This window comes from Diadema setosum, chromosome 18 (assembly GCF_964275005.1).
Source record: "Diadema setosum chromosome 18, eeDiaSeto1, whole genome shotgun sequence".
Classification (NCBI taxonomy): Eukaryota; Metazoa; Echinodermata; class Echinoidea; order Diadematoida; family Diadematidae; genus Diadema; species Diadema setosum.
Window position 1 is genome coordinate 24,646,234 of NC_092702.1, and position 17,035 is coordinate 24,663,268.

At 36.5% G+C, this 17,035-nt stretch overlaps 1 protein-coding gene across 1 annotated transcript; it reads left to right on the forward strand.

Annotated features, from left to right (window-relative positions):
• Positions 1-3,317: 3,317 nt before the first annotated feature.
• Positions 3,318-16,860, forward strand: LOC140241346 (pyridoxal phosphate homeostasis protein-like). The gene is made up of 7 exons (XM_072321080.1): positions 3,318-3,490; positions 3,962-4,069; positions 5,286-5,397; positions 8,297-8,431; positions 10,875-11,017; positions 12,641-12,739; positions 13,894-16,860. The coding sequence occupies exons 1-7, from the start codon at positions 3,323-3,325 to the stop codon at positions 13,987-13,989; spliced, it is 861 nt and encodes a 286-aa protein (XP_072177181.1). The 5' UTR covers positions 3,318-3,322; the 3' UTR covers positions 13,990-16,860.
• Positions 16,861-17,035: the final 175 nt, after the last annotated feature.

Consider the following 17,035-nt stretch of genomic DNA (forward strand, 5'->3'; position numbering starts at 1 on the left):
TTGGTACACTTTTCTTGTTTTTATATCAAACTTGGTGGAACTCTCATTGTGCTTATTACATAGTTGCCTTATAGGCCTATACTGTGAAACACTGACATTTCTGCAATCATTGGATTATATTTCAGGTACAAATTCTGCGTTAATTTATTTTCATTTCTCGTTATAAAGATTGACACTTTGTTCACTATAATTATATGTTATTCAATTTTATTGATAACTATGATAACTGTGTGATTTATATTTCAATTAACGAATAATTGTATTTTTATTTATGTTATTACCAAATGGAAATGTATAAAATAAAATTATTGTGCAGTCCATCTATGTGGCTGCAAATTATAGGCCCTATATTATTTTCTTTTTGATAAACCATTACTACACAACATTGAGACTGTCTAAAACACACTAATGAATCTTGTTCATGTGACCCTGGTGACAAAATGATATACTTTGGAAAAGATGCAACTCGGATAGACTTTATTAATAAATCATGTATACACCATCTAAATTATCATCAATGTCAGTTGTTCAATTCATAGAACATTTCTGTTTCATTCTGTGATGTTTTCATAATTTCTTAATCAATATGTTACTGACAAACTGATAATAATATGCTTTATCAGGGATAGATGCTTTGAGAGGTTGCTGTCTCTATACCCCATCTATGTATCTGTCTGTCTGTCTATATCTATATAGTTATCAATCTATCTATTTATCAATCTATTAGACTCCCTATCTATCCGTTATCTATTACTTTTTACAAGTATTGATATATTCTGACTATCTCTCTGTTTATCTATCTACTTTCATCGCTATGTAATGCCCTACCTGCAATGTAATTGCGCCAAACTGGTATCTATCTATATAATATATATATATATATATATATATATATATATATATATATATATATACACATGGGCTCCTATATAGTTGAGCACTGTCAGCCATATTGCAGTTCACACTCTACTTACGTATATATATATATATATATATATATATATATATATATATATATATATATATATATATTTATTTATCTATCTATCTATCTATCTATTATATCTATCTATCTATCTATCTATCTATCTATCTATCTATCTATCTATATATCTATCTTTAATGTATATATATATACCTATATGCCATTATTTGGCCGTCTGCCTATATTTTTTTAAACATCTTATTTCTCAATTCTACAACCAAGCACAAATTTCATCAAGTATAATGCATAAGACAACATACAAAAAAAAACTGATGTACAAGTTTCAGTGAAACAGCTTTCACAAGACAATATAAAAAGCAAAATACCAATATAACAAGTCATAAATTTATTCATAATTAAAGACAAACTAAGAATTAATAACCACGAATTGAAATCATTCAACACCAAAACTTTTAAAATTCATAACTTTTGCATCGATTGCCCACACATTTTCCTCAAACTTTCACTGACGATGCTCTACTAATGTTGCTGCTTTTACTCAATCTATTTTTTACTTTGGGTCTTGATTTCGTTTTATAGCTAGCCTCCCCCACTTTTTTGTACATAACATAGGAATACATGGGGTCCAACCACTCCCCCCCCCTCCACTTCCACACCTTTTTTCTTTTTTTCTTTCTTTTTTTTTTAACCCCGGAAGTAGCACCAGAAATTTTGCTTTTTTTCCTTCTTTTAAAACTGCCCCTCTCTCCCTCCCCCTCTCTCTATTTCTTTCAATTGTGATATTGTACAAGAATACACTAATAAGAGTAAATTAGGAAAATTTTAAAAGTTTAAAAAAACAAACAAACCCAAGATTGAGTAGAAAACTGAGACTAAACTGAAAGGCCCTTTTGATTCAATGATCTCGGAAATGACACCGGTTTTTATACAGGTTGCGTGTTGCTTCGAAAACTCAAGTTGTATAGTAAGGGTACTAGGTCTCGCGCAGGGACCTAATGATCGCGCATAGCGTAACTGCGTATAGCAAGCGATATTACGCGTAGGACTAAGCGCAAAATTTGCCGATACGCCCATGGAATAAACATACCTGACTTACCGCTCAACATGAGAAGGAAGCAGGTAAGAAATTTTGATTTCCAACAAATTTTCCACTAAATTTCCAATTTCTTACCTTGTACAAACCTACCTTCCCTTAAAATCTGTTCTAAGGATGTTGTAGCCTAGACGTGTCGTCTCGCTTGTCTCGTTCGTAGTCGATAGAATTCGTAATTTGTTCGATCGATCGTTTACCACGTGACGTCATCATACACAAAAACAATGTATGCTGCCAGCTACGCTGAAATACTGTTAATAAATGTTGTTTTAAGTCAAATTTTAACACAACGATTATAATATTACAAAGGAATAAATATTTCAGTCTATCGAAGTTGAAGTGTGATTTCAATTTGAATTTGCTTGTGAATTCTTGCGCTAACTTGTGATATATTTGTGACAGGGGAGGGCCATAATGATACTGAAGAAAACAACAAGATGAGAGTGTGACAAATGGGTGACGAAAATGAGAGGGTGACGAATGGGTAAGCAAACACACAAACACACACACACAAAAAAAAAATATGTTCCTATTTTACTTTTTTCCATTTTACGTGTATATTATTGGTTAAAGTGATTAGAAATATTGTAAGAAAACTTTATAAATGAAACTCATTAACGATTATGAAAATATCAATGATAAAAATAGTGATAATAAGAATGATAAAATGATGGTGGTGGAAGTGATAATAATAATAATGAAAATGATAATGATGATGATGATGATTATGATGATCGATGATGGTGGTGGTGATAATAGTAATAATGATCATAATAATAATAATAATAATAATAATAACACATATAATAATAATAATAACAATAATATCCACAAGTTAGGTAAAACTGCTGTTGCTTAACAGGGACAAATTTAATATCAAGTGAAAAAATCTTCAGTCTATTGAAGGAGGCAGAATTAATCAGAAGAAGAAGAAGAAGAAGAAAATATTCTACGAAAGCCGGAGCACGTTACAGCCGCAGAGGGGCAGACACTTTCACGCATGAAACTACAGAGGGCAGCTGCGCGATCTTTACATACCCCGAGAAATTGAACGCATAAAAAAAAAGTCCGACATACAAACGGCGACAGCGCACTACTCCGTCATCGTATCATCAGGAGATTCTGGGAGGTGATTTTCCTGCATTTTCGTGATATTCATTGAGAAATTCAGGTACGATTATGGAATAACTTCTATTATAAGAGCATTTCAAATTTTCGTGCGCGATATCTAGACCCCTCAACCATACTGTATTACATAATATCAACATAGAGGTCAGTTACGTATGGTATTGGATCTTCAACCTGCCTTTCTGACGTTATCAGAAGACGTTTTAGCTGAGAAAAATCGACCTGTTATGCAGAGAATCATTATGTCAGCAGAAAATCAAGTTGCTAAGGCAGTGAAATCAGTGCTGGAACGGATGCAAAATGCCTGCAAACAACGTCCATCCGTACGTACCAAATAACAGTCCCATGTATTTCAATCTATGTTTGAACTGTCGGTTGTCATCAATCAAACAATGAAATCTCGGGAGAGCAGACTCTGGCTATGTGTAATTTTAGATTTACTTTGTACCTTTACAGATCTCGGGTGTACAGCCTCCTGTTCAGATTATGTTTTCATTGGTTGTTTCTTTTTCCTGTCCAATGTTCACTCAGAGTATGATAATAATAAAAATAAATCGTAACTTGATTAATATTATTGTTGTTTACCGGTGTGGGCTGTAAATTTAATACTAATAATGTAAATAAATTTACTGGCGGCAATTAGTTGGTCTATTTTGACTGCTTTCCGATCTATAGATTTTTTAATTTTGTAAATTTGTGATTTTTTTGTAAATTATAACATGCATGTAAAATGCAATTCGTACCTTCTGCTTTGATATGAACATCATTGAAATGTTTTGTGCTATCATCTGCAGGACTTGGTGGCTGTTGAGCCCAGGCTTGTGGCTGTCAGCAAGACCAAACCTGTGTCAATGATAATTGAGGCTTATCAGTCTGGACAGCGTAACTTTGGAGAAAATTATGTGAGTTATTATCTATTCCCTAGTGGCGGATCTAGAGGGGGGCGCAACCGGCGCACGCCCCTCCCCCTTTATTTTTTGTTAAAAGCAAAAGAAATAAAAGGAAAAAAAATGAAATGAAACCCAGAAGTGGCACCAGAAACATTATTCAAATTCATGAAATTCTTCCGTCGAGATGTTTTCATTACAACTGATTGACAAATTGCCCTACATTGACGTATAAAATAAGCACTGAATTGATCAGTGTTTTAGTAGCAGCCATGATAAAAATCATGGGCGTACATACTCAAGTAGGATTCGAACCTACGACCTCCTGATCACGGGACAGGCGTCATCTCCACTAGACCACCGACCTTTCGCCCGACAGCAAGTGTTGGTTCTAATCCTAATATAGCATGCATACTCAAGTATGTACGCCCATTATTTTTATCATGGCTACTACTGAAACACTGATCATTTCAGTGCTTCTTTACGTCGATGTAGGGCAATTTGTCAATCAGCGAAACAGAAACATTAGTTACGCGCCCCCCCCCCCCCCCCTTACAGAATTCCTGGATCCGCCCCTGCTTCCCCCACCCTGTTTCCACTAGCATCACCTCGCCTCATTTGTATTGATATGATTCAGACCAACCTTGATGAAACTATGTAAAACATGGACATTTTATGATTTTTCTCTCAGTACCAGTATGTTAGATTTAATATGTTGTTGTGTTTTTGTTGACTCTTAAAATGTTATCCATGATAGATCAGTAGACCACTGAGTGGCAATTCTCATGAGAATGTAACCACTGAAAATTTTGATTTAATTTCAGCAATCATTTCATTCTAAAATGAGATGTTGATTGACTTTTTTCACATGTGTTTGTAAAGAAAGTCTGAATTTTGATAAAGTGAAGACAGGTGCTTATAGTGATATTTGATAAGTCAGATGCAATATCATTCTGGATCATGTGTCTAGGTGTGCTCCAAAGTCATAATTGTGGTCAGCATGATGGAATTTTACTTGAAGCTTCAGTATACAGAAATGCCCCCACCAAGGGGCATTATGTTGAGCGTTAGCATTTTTCAAGGGAATGCGTTTGTTTTGAACCCAAAAACTTTTGAACAGATCACAGTAGTTGTAAGTCATTATCAGACTAGTATTCTGAAGCTCTTTCAATAAAGAAAATACAGTGACTGTAACCCCCTCCCACCCCCACAATCTTACATTCACTGCCAGGTGCAAGAACTGGTTGACAAGGCCAATGATGTCACCATAAGGGAGCAATGTGAGGACATCCGATGGCACTTTATAGGTCATCTTCAGAGCAACAAGGTCAAAAAAGTTTTAAGTGAGTGTATCTAAATGTTTTTATCCTGTTTGATTTTTAAGTAGTAACTCGGTAAGTCTAACCCCCAAACCCCTAAATCTGTCTCAAGAGGCGACCAATGTTGTACAGAGGCGGATAAATGTTGGTCTGGTCTGTTAGCTTCTCTCTGTACTGGTCGGGGTTAGGTAATCACATAGACACCAATCATCATCAAAAATACAAAAGTTAGAAAGAGACTAAATATTGCTTCACAACAGCAAAAATAAAACGCAGGAAAATAGTAAAATTTACATGGATAATGTCAATGTTGCTAACAGCATATTTATTTAACGAGCTGCCTTCCCGTAGGTCTGAAACAGAGACTAATCACACACAAGTTTCTTTCTTGTGAATACAATTGAACATTTCACTTCTCACTTTAACTCTTTAACAGGAGACCGTAATACCACCATCTCTAATACTTCCATGGGAAGGGGAGGGGTTTTGTTAGCAGGGAGAAATGATGTTAGTGGTTGTGGCCACTTATCTTGACGTCGGCAGGGTCGATGGATGAAGTTCTCCTCTGCATGTCGATCTTGTCCAAGGGGCTTGGGCATCTGTTGACCGGTCTGCTTTTACTGCCTTGCTAGACACTTCGTCACCAGCACTGTCCACTTTGTCTATGTCAGATGAGGCATTCCGACATCTCCGAGTTCTGGCGCCATTGGACTATAATTTTGGAGTTTGTTGCACTCCAAATTGGCGTAGACCAACATTCTGTCTTATAGTAATGCACAGTTTCTCCTCAGGTGCTGCTGCTCACCATTTTAGTCAGATCCTCATCACATTCACAGCGTATGTCAGTGGTGTATTCAGCGTCGATAGAGATTAGTTGTTTAATTTGGAGGGGCATGATGTATCAAGGAAGGGAAGCTCTTGACTTTCTCTCAGATGTGGTCTCCAACTATTCATGCCCCTTCTCTATTCTGCAGCTCCTCTATCTTCTATCTTTTCCGATCTCCCTCTAATCTCTATCCTGCAACTCTGCACAAACATGGTCTTTTATATCCAATTTACTATTGGTATCCTTTCCCTAAAAGCATTTCATTGGCTAAATCTTACTTTGGGGTGTGGTGTTCACTGGAAATTAATTTCTTATTGGTCTGATGTTCCATTAGCTCCTCCCATTTGTTTCTGTGAAACTCCATTTTCTATGATTCAACTCAATTTCTGATTAACTCGCCCACTGTCTTTTAGTTTCTTTATCTACTTCTTCTCTGTAGCCACTGGTCAAGATTTTATTGTTTCTTGGATAACAAAATGATAAACCAAATGAATGCTAGTGTCCTTATGACATCCAACGTCATCGTTGTTCTGGGTCATTGTCCCTGAATTTGTCTTTGGAATTCCTGTCTGACCCACTCCACTAAGCAGTACAAAAATAAAAGAGAAATTCTGGCAGGAGAATGACCTTCCAGCTCAGAGGACTATTCATGTTTAGGGATCAGAGGGCAAAAACTTGTCATTCCGGTAATTTGGAATGGGGCCTTGGGGATGAAGAGTTCATGGAACTGACCACTGGGGGGGGGGGGGGGGGAGAGAGTAACCAATGTCAAACTCATAAATTCCTAAGACCAGTAACTTTACTTGGGAGAGGAGAATTGAAAAAGAAAAAGAAGTCTAGCTGGAAGCAAAATAAAGGATTTCATAACCTCCAAGAAGGGGAAAAGACTGAGCAAATTGACGTCACAGGGTGACTGGGAAAATGACTGCAGTGTTCTGTTTTCTTTTACTTTCTATCCTAATCTATTCTATTCTGTTCTATTCTATTCTATTCTATTCTATTCTATTCTATTCTATTCTATTCTATTCTATTCTATTCTATTCTATTCTATTCTGTTCTTTTCTTTTCTTTTCTTTTCTTTTCTTTTCTTTTCTTTTCTTTTCTTTTCTTTTCTTTTCTTTTCTTTTCTGTTCTGTTCTGTTCTGTTCTGTTCTATTCTATTCTATTCTATTCTATTCTATTCTTTTCTATTCTTTTCTATTCTATTCTATTCTGTTCTATTCTATTCTATTCTATTCTTTTCTATTCTATTCTATTCTGTTCTGTTCTGTTCTGTTCTGTTCTATTCTATTCTATTCTATTCTATTCTATTCTATTCTATTCTATTCTATTCTATTCTATTCTATTCTATTCTATTCTATTCTATTCTATTCTATTCTATTCTATTCTATTCTATTCTATTCTATTCTATTCTATTCTATTCTATTCTATTCTATTCTATTCTATTCTATTCTATTTCATTCCATTCCATTCTATTCTCTATTATATTATATTCTATTCTTTATTATATGTGCAATACTGTGGGGGGAAAAAAGACCTGCAAGGTTTTACAAAAAGAAAATGATGTTATCTGTCTTTCAGGATTGGCAGTGGGAGAGTTCTGAGAAATGGCAAGTTGATCATATTCACGTTCAAGTCATATCCATATTTTTAGACACTCTTATTCTCCATGTTTAGCATGTTTATGTGCTTAAAACATGAGTAATCTATCACATTTTCTAGTCATGGTATAGCTCAAGGTATTTTCCAATTCAGTAACTCTGAAAGTGGAGTATGCATCAGTCATATCAAAAAGTCTAAGACATTCTAACACACATTCACCTACATTGTGTTCATTTACTGTTGTCATGCAATCATTAAGCACATGAAGCAAAAATGATACCATAACTTGAATGTACACACAGTAGATTTGTATTTAGAAGATTACAGCTAGTGAGCAATTGACTCTTGCTTCATTAGTTTCTATGTGTACCTATCCTCAGATTCTTGTTGAGGACTGGAATACCAGTGAGTTTTATAGTTTTTATATGAAGGTTCAGATGTATGCAGTCAAGGAAGATGACTGGTTTCATTTCTTGATACATCCATCTCATCCAGGTGCACCCAATCTCTACATGGTAGAGACAGTGCACTCCAAGAAGCTTGCCACAGAGCTAGAGAAACACTGGAGCAAGGAGACGGACAGGGGTCGGCTGAAGGTCTTCATCCAGGTCAACACAAGTGGAGAAGAGAGTAAGTATGATTACCATTTATCACAGGCCCGTAACTAGGGCCTGTAATTTGCCAGCAGAAAAAACAAAAGAAATCAAAAGGAAACAAATGAGTAGCAGAACCCCCCCCCCCCCCCCATTTAAAGGGGGCTTGTAGTGGCACCAGAAAATAGCGCTGAATCCTTTTTTTTTTTCTTTCGCTTGTCAGCTGATGAAACCCGGAAGTGGCATTAGGAACAACAAAATTGCATTGGGGAGCTTTTTTTTTTTTTTTTTTTTGATTTTTTTTTTTTTGCTTGTCAGCTGACTAAACCTGGAAGTGGTCCACTTTTTATGCCTCCGCCAACGAAGTGGCCGGAGGCATTATGTTTTCGGGTCGTTCGTCCGTCCGTACGTCCGTCCCGTTTTGTTTTTGTCGATATCTCAAGAACCGTGTAGTGGTTTTGCATCAAACTTGGTATGAGGGTATATCCTGGGGGGATGATACTTTGTTTGGATTTAGGGTCACGGGGTCAAAGGTCAAAGGTCACAGGTTATTTTGTGAAAAAAAGGTTGAAATTTCATGTTTTTCTCCATATCTCGCAAATGGTTCAAGGTATCTTCATGGAACTTAGTATATATGCATGTGCTGCTGGGCAGTGATTATTTTAGGTTAGTTGGGGGTCATGGGTCAAAGGTCAGGGGGGTCAAAGGTCAAGGTCAACTCCTCAAAATATCACTACTTTCCTTATATTTATGCAATGCCTGAAGGATTTTTTTTTAACTTGATGTATGCATGTATAACCCAATATATATTCTGTGGGAAGTTTCTTGCCAAAAGGTCAAAGGTCAAGTGAAAGTGCTAAATTGCACTTCTTCCTCCATATCTCAAAAGTAACTCAAGGTATTATCATGAAACTTACATATTTATGCATGTTCTACCTAACAGTGATTCTCTTTGGAACTGTGAGGTCAAAGGTCAAAGGCCAGGCTTAGATAATACTATTTTACCATTTGATACTGAAATTATACTTTTTCTCAATATCTCAATACCTTGAAAATTACTCAATGCATAAACTTATAAAAGGGTCAAAAGTCAAGTAAAAATCATCAGTTCCCCCAAATACCTGCACTCTGACGTTTTAATCATTCATCCAATTGAACCTAGTTCTACGAAAGTGAACATTCAGCACATTTGTGGCAAACCTGTCATTTTGATATTTTGCCAATTGTGTGAAACTGTCATCACACATTGTCAAGACATTGTACTATAGACCTATTAGGAGAACCATGCATTATGGCGGAGGCATACACCAGTCGCCGTAGCGACATTTCTAGTTCTAATTCTGAACCCCCAGAATAAAAATTCTGTGTTATCTCATCAGTGATAGAAAGCATGATCACTGCTTTCATCAATAGACCCTTTCATCAGTATCAGTTAGCACATTCTGTATCATCACTGTCATCTTCTTTCATTGTCCAGTGTGACCATTGTATACTGAGATGGTCTGAATAGATGTGAAGATATATGTAACTTAATGTAGGTGTTGAACATTGTCATTTTGTTTTGGTAACATAAAGTGTCTCCTTTAAAATGAGTCATAAAGTTTGACACCATCTTAAATGGTATACTAAGGTTCAACGTTTTTTGTCATTGTAAAACGGACAATTTTTTTTTTCAAGAAAATTTAGATGTTCTGTTCAAATTCCAGAAAGTAATATAGCAAATCAAAAATGAGGAAATACTGTGCTACAGTAGTAAGTCAAAAGATTCCTCAAAAACTGATCAGCTTCCCCAAAACAATGCCTTACTTCACATCCAATTCTTTCATGATTGATCTTGTCCATGTGAAGACTTATCTTCACAATATTTATAGATATAAACAGAATCATACGTTATTGATGCCTCACTTGAAAAGTTTTCAATTAGAAATCATACTTTATCATGCATAGACAAGTGAGAAAAATTAACCATTGTATCTGAACATATCCATGAATTACAATGTCAATGTATGGATTATGAGTATTCAATGAACATCTCCAGTTTTTCTTCACAATATTTCAGTGTGAATGTTAGAATACTGTGTACATTGAGTTACATAATGTCATGAGGAACACATAGAACATGTCATGTGCAGGGTGGAGATGAAAGGACAAATGCTACTCACAGAGACTCCAACCCCAAGCACCTTCTGATCTGGAGATTCTCCCGCCTGAAACCCCTAGCAAATGGGAGACTCCAACTTGATGTGCGCGAAGTTCCTTGTGGCCGGGGTCCAGCTCTAGGGTTCTAGATGTTATCTCATGCTATGTAAGGCTTATTTTCAACATACGATGACACTAAGTGAGAAATCATTTCAGACGGGAGAAATTAAATCTCAAGCGGGAGATCAGGAGATTTTGCAAAAATGGGCTGTCGGCGGGAGATCTCCCTTCGAAAGCGGGAGAGTTGGAGTCTCTGTACTCAGTTGCCTCTCTTTCCACAGATAAGAGTGGCATTCCACCAGAGGAGTGTACAGAGACCGTTAGTCACGTCATAGACTCCTGCCCCAGTCTGGAGTTTGCTGGTCTCATGACAATCGGCGCCTTTGACCACAACCTAGAGAAAGGTCCTAATCCAGATTTCCAGGTAACTTTCTCCTCTCGGCTTCTTAGCATCTTTGATTCTCACTGGCACTCTTGCCTCAGTGGTGTGTCTTGTTCTGATTGCCCATTTATGAATGTGCTGCTTTGTCGTGCTTTGCATGTACATGATAATCTTAAGTAATTACCATCTTGGGCTTAATTGTCCCCGCCGAACGAGTTCGAGCAGGGGACTATGAAACGGGCTCCGTACGTGTGTGTGTCTGTGCGTCCGTCCGTCCGTGCGTCCGTCCGTGTGTGCGTCCGTGTGTGATCAAAATGTTCAATTTGCTACTTCTCTGTCATTTATGAGCCAATTTTGATTCTGTTTGCTTTATATGATAGCATTACATGGGAGCTTTAAAACTTCTACACAGAATTTCAGTTGTGACCTTTGACCTTGACCTTTGACCTATATTGTACATTTTGCTACAAAATGCTACTCCTTCGCCATTTCTAACCCGATTTCGATTCCGTTTGCTTTATATGATGGCACTAGTTGAGGGCTTCAAAACTTCTACACAGAATTTTGACCTTTGACTTCTTTGACCTTTGACCTTGAGTTTTGACCTATATTGTGCATTTTGCTACAAAATGCTACTCCTTCGCCATTTCTAACCCGATTTCGATTCCGTTTGCTTTATGTGATAGCACTATAGGTGAGGGCTTCAAAACCTCTACACAGAATTTTGACCTTTGTCTTCTTTGACCTTTGACCTTGATTTTTGACCTATATTGTACATTGGCTACAAAATGCTACTCCTTCGCCATTTCTAACCCAATTTCGATTCCATTTGCTTTATGTGATGACACTAGGTGAGGGCTTCAAAACCTCTACACAGAATTTTGACCTTTGACTTCTTTGACCTTTGACCTTGATTTTTTACCTATATTGCACATTTTGTTACAAAATGCTACTTCCGGCGGGGACATATATTACGCACTGCGTAATTTCTACTTTTCCTTGTTTGAACATGTTTGAGTTTCGTTTTGTTTTGTTTTGTTTTGTTTTGTTTTGTTTTGTTTTGTTTTGTTTTTTCATTGGACATGAAATAGAATCTTGAGATTTTTTTTAAGTGATCTATCTTATTAAAGGTAATTTTTGATGATGAGACATCCTCTCAGAGACAGAGGAGAAAACTAATCCAGATAAATATGGAAAAGAAGAAGTAGATAATTTCCTTGCAGGACTGAATACTGTCATTCACAAATGAACTGAGACTGAGAGACATACAAATTGATTTCTTCTTAAATGACTTACTGGAAGTCACTGCACCCGTATGCAAAAACATTGCAGTAGAGTCAATGGCATATTAAATGAGAGCATTACTATTATTTTCATGTGTAACATGAAGTAATTTAAAAGTCTGAATATGTTTTGAAATAAGAAGATTGCTGGTTTTCATAAAGAATACATGTATTACTATGTTTTGAATTGATCCACTGTGTTGGAATGCTTTATTTCTTGTACATTGACTGTCTTATTATTCAAACTTCTTATAACTATGTGTATATCGCTTTTCTGGTTCTTTTCATGTTTGTAAATGTATATGAGTATGATTACATGTATGCTAGGAAATATATGATATGAAGTTTGCCGGTAACTGGTTGAATCTCGATATCTTCACAGTGTCTGATAAAGTGCAAGGAAGATGTATGCAAGTTATTAAACATGGACCAAGACATGGTGGAGCTAAGCATGGGAATGTCACATGACTTTGAACATGCGGTAAGTCCGACAACAGTCATGCTAGACTTCCTCCTACAGGTGTACAGTGTTTGTTGGGGTTCATGCGAGACTGCAACAGTCACAATTGATCTTGTAGATAATTGCTAACGTGGACATTCTACATACAAAACACCAGACTAGATGTACTTGACACCTGAGAAGGTGTAAGATGAAGAAGAAAAAGGATGATATGGAAAGGAAGGTGAGGAAGAAAAAGAAAAAGAAACAGAAGGGGAAGAAGAAAGAATAAGAAGAAGGAGAACTATACTTTATGTTATGAAAAATATGCATGTTCATGAACACTGTTGATTCTATAATGCTTTGCACCCAATAGCTCAATGGAGTGCGGCCATACTTTTGTTAGTAAAGTGATGTAGATTATTATTCATCCAGTCAAAGTGTAACCTCCAAAAATTCTTATACAGTTGCAACCTCTTGTATCCGGACAAGTCGGGACCGGGGCTCATCCGGATAAGGGATTTGGCCGGATATGGGAGACTCAATGCTTTATACATGTACATATACATACACATGTACTGATGTAGCCCATTGTAGTACCACATGTAGTAATGTGTATACTGCAACCTTTTCTTTGTTACACTCAGTAACAGACCCAAAAATAGAGGTTTGTGTTTGCAAGAATGAAATCATTTTCTTTTATAAATTCTTGGGATGATTTACCTAACGTTAGATAATTATTAAGAAATGTATCAAGTATATGTAATTCATGTGTGTTTGTGTAGGAGTTCTCATGGAGTTGGGAATCCCCCTTTCCTCCCGTAATTATAATATAAAAAAAAAAATCACGGTGAGATTGCGTCCGTATAATAGAGAGATCCGGATAAAGGGAGGCCGGATAATAGAGGTTCAACTGTAAATCCAAAACATTGGATTTAAAATGTATGTTGTGCAACCATTCGCCAATTAACAATCAGCTTCTTCTGGTGTCCTTCCAGTGGAAGAATGGTTCTTATTTGAAAGTGCATCAGTGCATGAAATTTGTGCACTAAATTTTGGTATTTTTGTAACAAGAATTTTGTTATAACCATGTTCATTATAATGGGAGCGCACTGTACCATAGCTCAAAAGCTGTAGATGTGTTCAGACGTGTTTTGGTAGATGTCTTTCTCATTCTTTTTTTTCTCGATTCCCAGATATCTGTTGGCAGCGCCAATGTGAGAGTTGGAAGCACAATCTTTGGAGCAAGGGAAGAACCCAGGAGAAGGCATGACGTCAATACCAACAAATGATTTGTGTGTGAAGGAATGAAATTTAGAATGATTTTTCTTTTTGTTTTTAATATTACTCCCTCAAAGTGTGTGTAATGTGAATTCTATTAAAAAAAGATACACACTGAACTCAGGTCATTGTTGTATTGAATGTGAATGTAAATGTTTGTTCCTTGTAGTCTAGTCATTGTATGCTTTGAATGGTCATGAGGCTATGTTTTTAAAACAGTTTTTTATTGCGACTACAGATTCAGCTACATTTGCCAACAGCAGGCGTTATTGTGGCAACATGCGACCTGATTATGACCTTTTCTCAGAGTCTGAAGATTGTCAGCAAGGCTGATCACGTCAATTAAAGAAGTGAGATTAAGGTATTTTTAATGAGTGAGATGTTTTGAAAGGATTGAGATTATGGTGAAGGGAAGTGGTGATACGAGGGGGAGGGGGAGAGTCCAAGTGTGGGTTCAGGGAGTTTCTACAATCGGGTATGTTCCTGTAAAAGTGGATTTTTTCGCGCAATTAATTTTTCACGCTCGGGTATGAAGAGTTTCTCATGTTTTTGATTGCGCGGAATGAAGACATCAACCACTAGAACGCATGTCAAGCAACAATATTTGTTTGTTTTAATTTTCACACTTGTTTCTGGTTGCGTGATATGTGCAAAAATTTCCACTCATACAGTACTTCTAGTGAGTACTTATGCATACACCTGGAGACTCACTCCTCGGGACTTTATTTATTGATCAAGAATTGTACAACGAGCTGTATATAAAGTATATTCCTTCTAGGGCTTCTAGGGTTGTTACCGAAAAAAAAAAAATCAGGCTCAGGTATCAGTATTTACTGTATAAGCTGTTATTTTCACGTACAGATATTTTTGCAAATGAGGAGGTCTTGGACATTATTGCGAGATACACATGTATTGTTTTTGTGACTTGAAATCAAGGTTATCGTAGGTGTACTATTACCCTAGCACATGGCGACATTTTCGCGTGTTGTTAAATTGCAGTTCAACGATGATTCGCGAAATTTGCAAAAGCTAAACCCTCGCAAAAATAACGGCTTATACAGTATCATACTATGTATTTTCTGTGTGTCTCGTTTTCCTCTTGAAATGTATGATTTTTTGAGAGGACCATAAAAGCACAGGATGTTGTTGTTGTTGTTTTTGACTTGCTAGAGTCCTGTGCTCAATGCATGAGACATGCAAGCCCTGAGTCGGGTGAGTCTATGATAAAGTCAGTACCTAGATAATATAGTCCAAGCAGTATGGTTTGGATAAATTGACAACAAAACCAACAACATATGGACTGCAGATTATTCACACAGGTCAGAACCTTTCTTATTCGGAAGGTCCCTAAAGGGAGATACACAGCTTTGGAGGAATTACTTGTAATAATTATGCTTCCCTTGCATAGGTTTCAACAAGGCACATGGGGTACGTGCCATGCTGAGCTTGAATTATGTGTATCTTTGTGTTTACGTAAGATGTGTCTCCACTTACAAATTTTACAGGTGCTTTGAAATACATAGTAGTGTTAAGCACTGAAGACTTTTTAATGTTGTTATTTTTATTTTTATGACAAGATGTTTAATAGCTAGATTCATCTGAAAGCAGTCATTGGAAGAGAGAGAGAGAGAGAAAGAAGGTAAGGGACAGTAAGAGTGTACATGGTTGAGAGGGAACCTGCTTCCTTGATGTCGCCTGAAATAATGACAGTGTGAAAAAATTGCTTCACAGAATTAAATCAATAACCTTCAAGTGTGCTTTTTGCACAAAATTTGGATCTTCTTGCCTTCTGTGATAGAAGCCCATGTTTGGAAAAGCAAAACAGGGTGTCTGAAAACAAAAACAAAGCCCTCTGTAGTTTAATATGTCCAAGGCCCTATTTCATGAAGCTGTTCCTAAAGTTATGCATGACTTTACAAATGACTGGAATATGAAGTGCAAAAATGTGTGCCCATTTTTATGTCAATATTTTATCTAATAGTACATTGGGGCAAAAATACACTTTCAACTAAAAACGTGTGTTAGCAATCATGTAAGAATAATCAGCTACTGATATTAACAATGATTAAGAAACCCACTTGGCTTGCCATATTTAAGTCGTTGGTAAAGTCGTGCATAACTTTACAAACAGCTTTATGAAACAGCAGCCCCAGAGTGGTAAACATTACATGTGTCATGGGTGGCATGTCTGGGATAAAAATTTTCGTGGAGAACTGTTCATGTTTTGTGAACTTGCACTGTGAAACATATACACACACATGCATTCAAACATCCTTGAACAAAGGCATACTACATAACCAGTGATTTGTCTTCATCAGTGTCAAACGTACAGTATAAAAACCAGCCTGCCAAACTGAAACTCATGGTGCAAGTAACCTATTGATATCTAGCATATTTGTACCGGATCTAATACTCTTAAAAAAAAAAAAATGATAATTACCAAGTGTAGGCCTATGCATTGTCCGTTGTTGAATTGTCATGGTGTGAATTTGCATATTATGAAATAAAAATATGATTGTGAAACTGATGTATTCTGAATTTGTCACCAACATGTCTGATGTAGTTATAGCATACTTTGCTTAGGATAGAGTACAGGTTGTACATTGTACTAACCAATTTTGAAAAGCTATGTACATACACTTGTGTGCGTGTTGCATGTTTGTACAGGTTGAAGGCAAAGTGCATGGTTTTATTTGGCTTGGTTTTTGTTTGATATTCCTGCTGCAGAGATGGAGCAGGCTGTGTGCGCAGTGTCAGCAAACAAAGATGTGTAATGAATTGACCATATGCATCACATTTGACTTAATTCTAGTGGGACACATGTGAATGCAGTAGTCCTACTATCATCCTGTCACACTAATGTACCTACCACAAATGCAGAAATGTACATGTACTCAGAAGTAAATTCTAGAAATATAATAATAAAGCTCTGAGTTAGCATATGTTTCATCTGTGGTTGGAACTGAAGCATGAAAATTTATCTTTTGTAGAATTGACAGAATTTATGTCTCAAAACACTCAACACAAATGTCCATGGAGAATGCTTTGGCTAGTGTT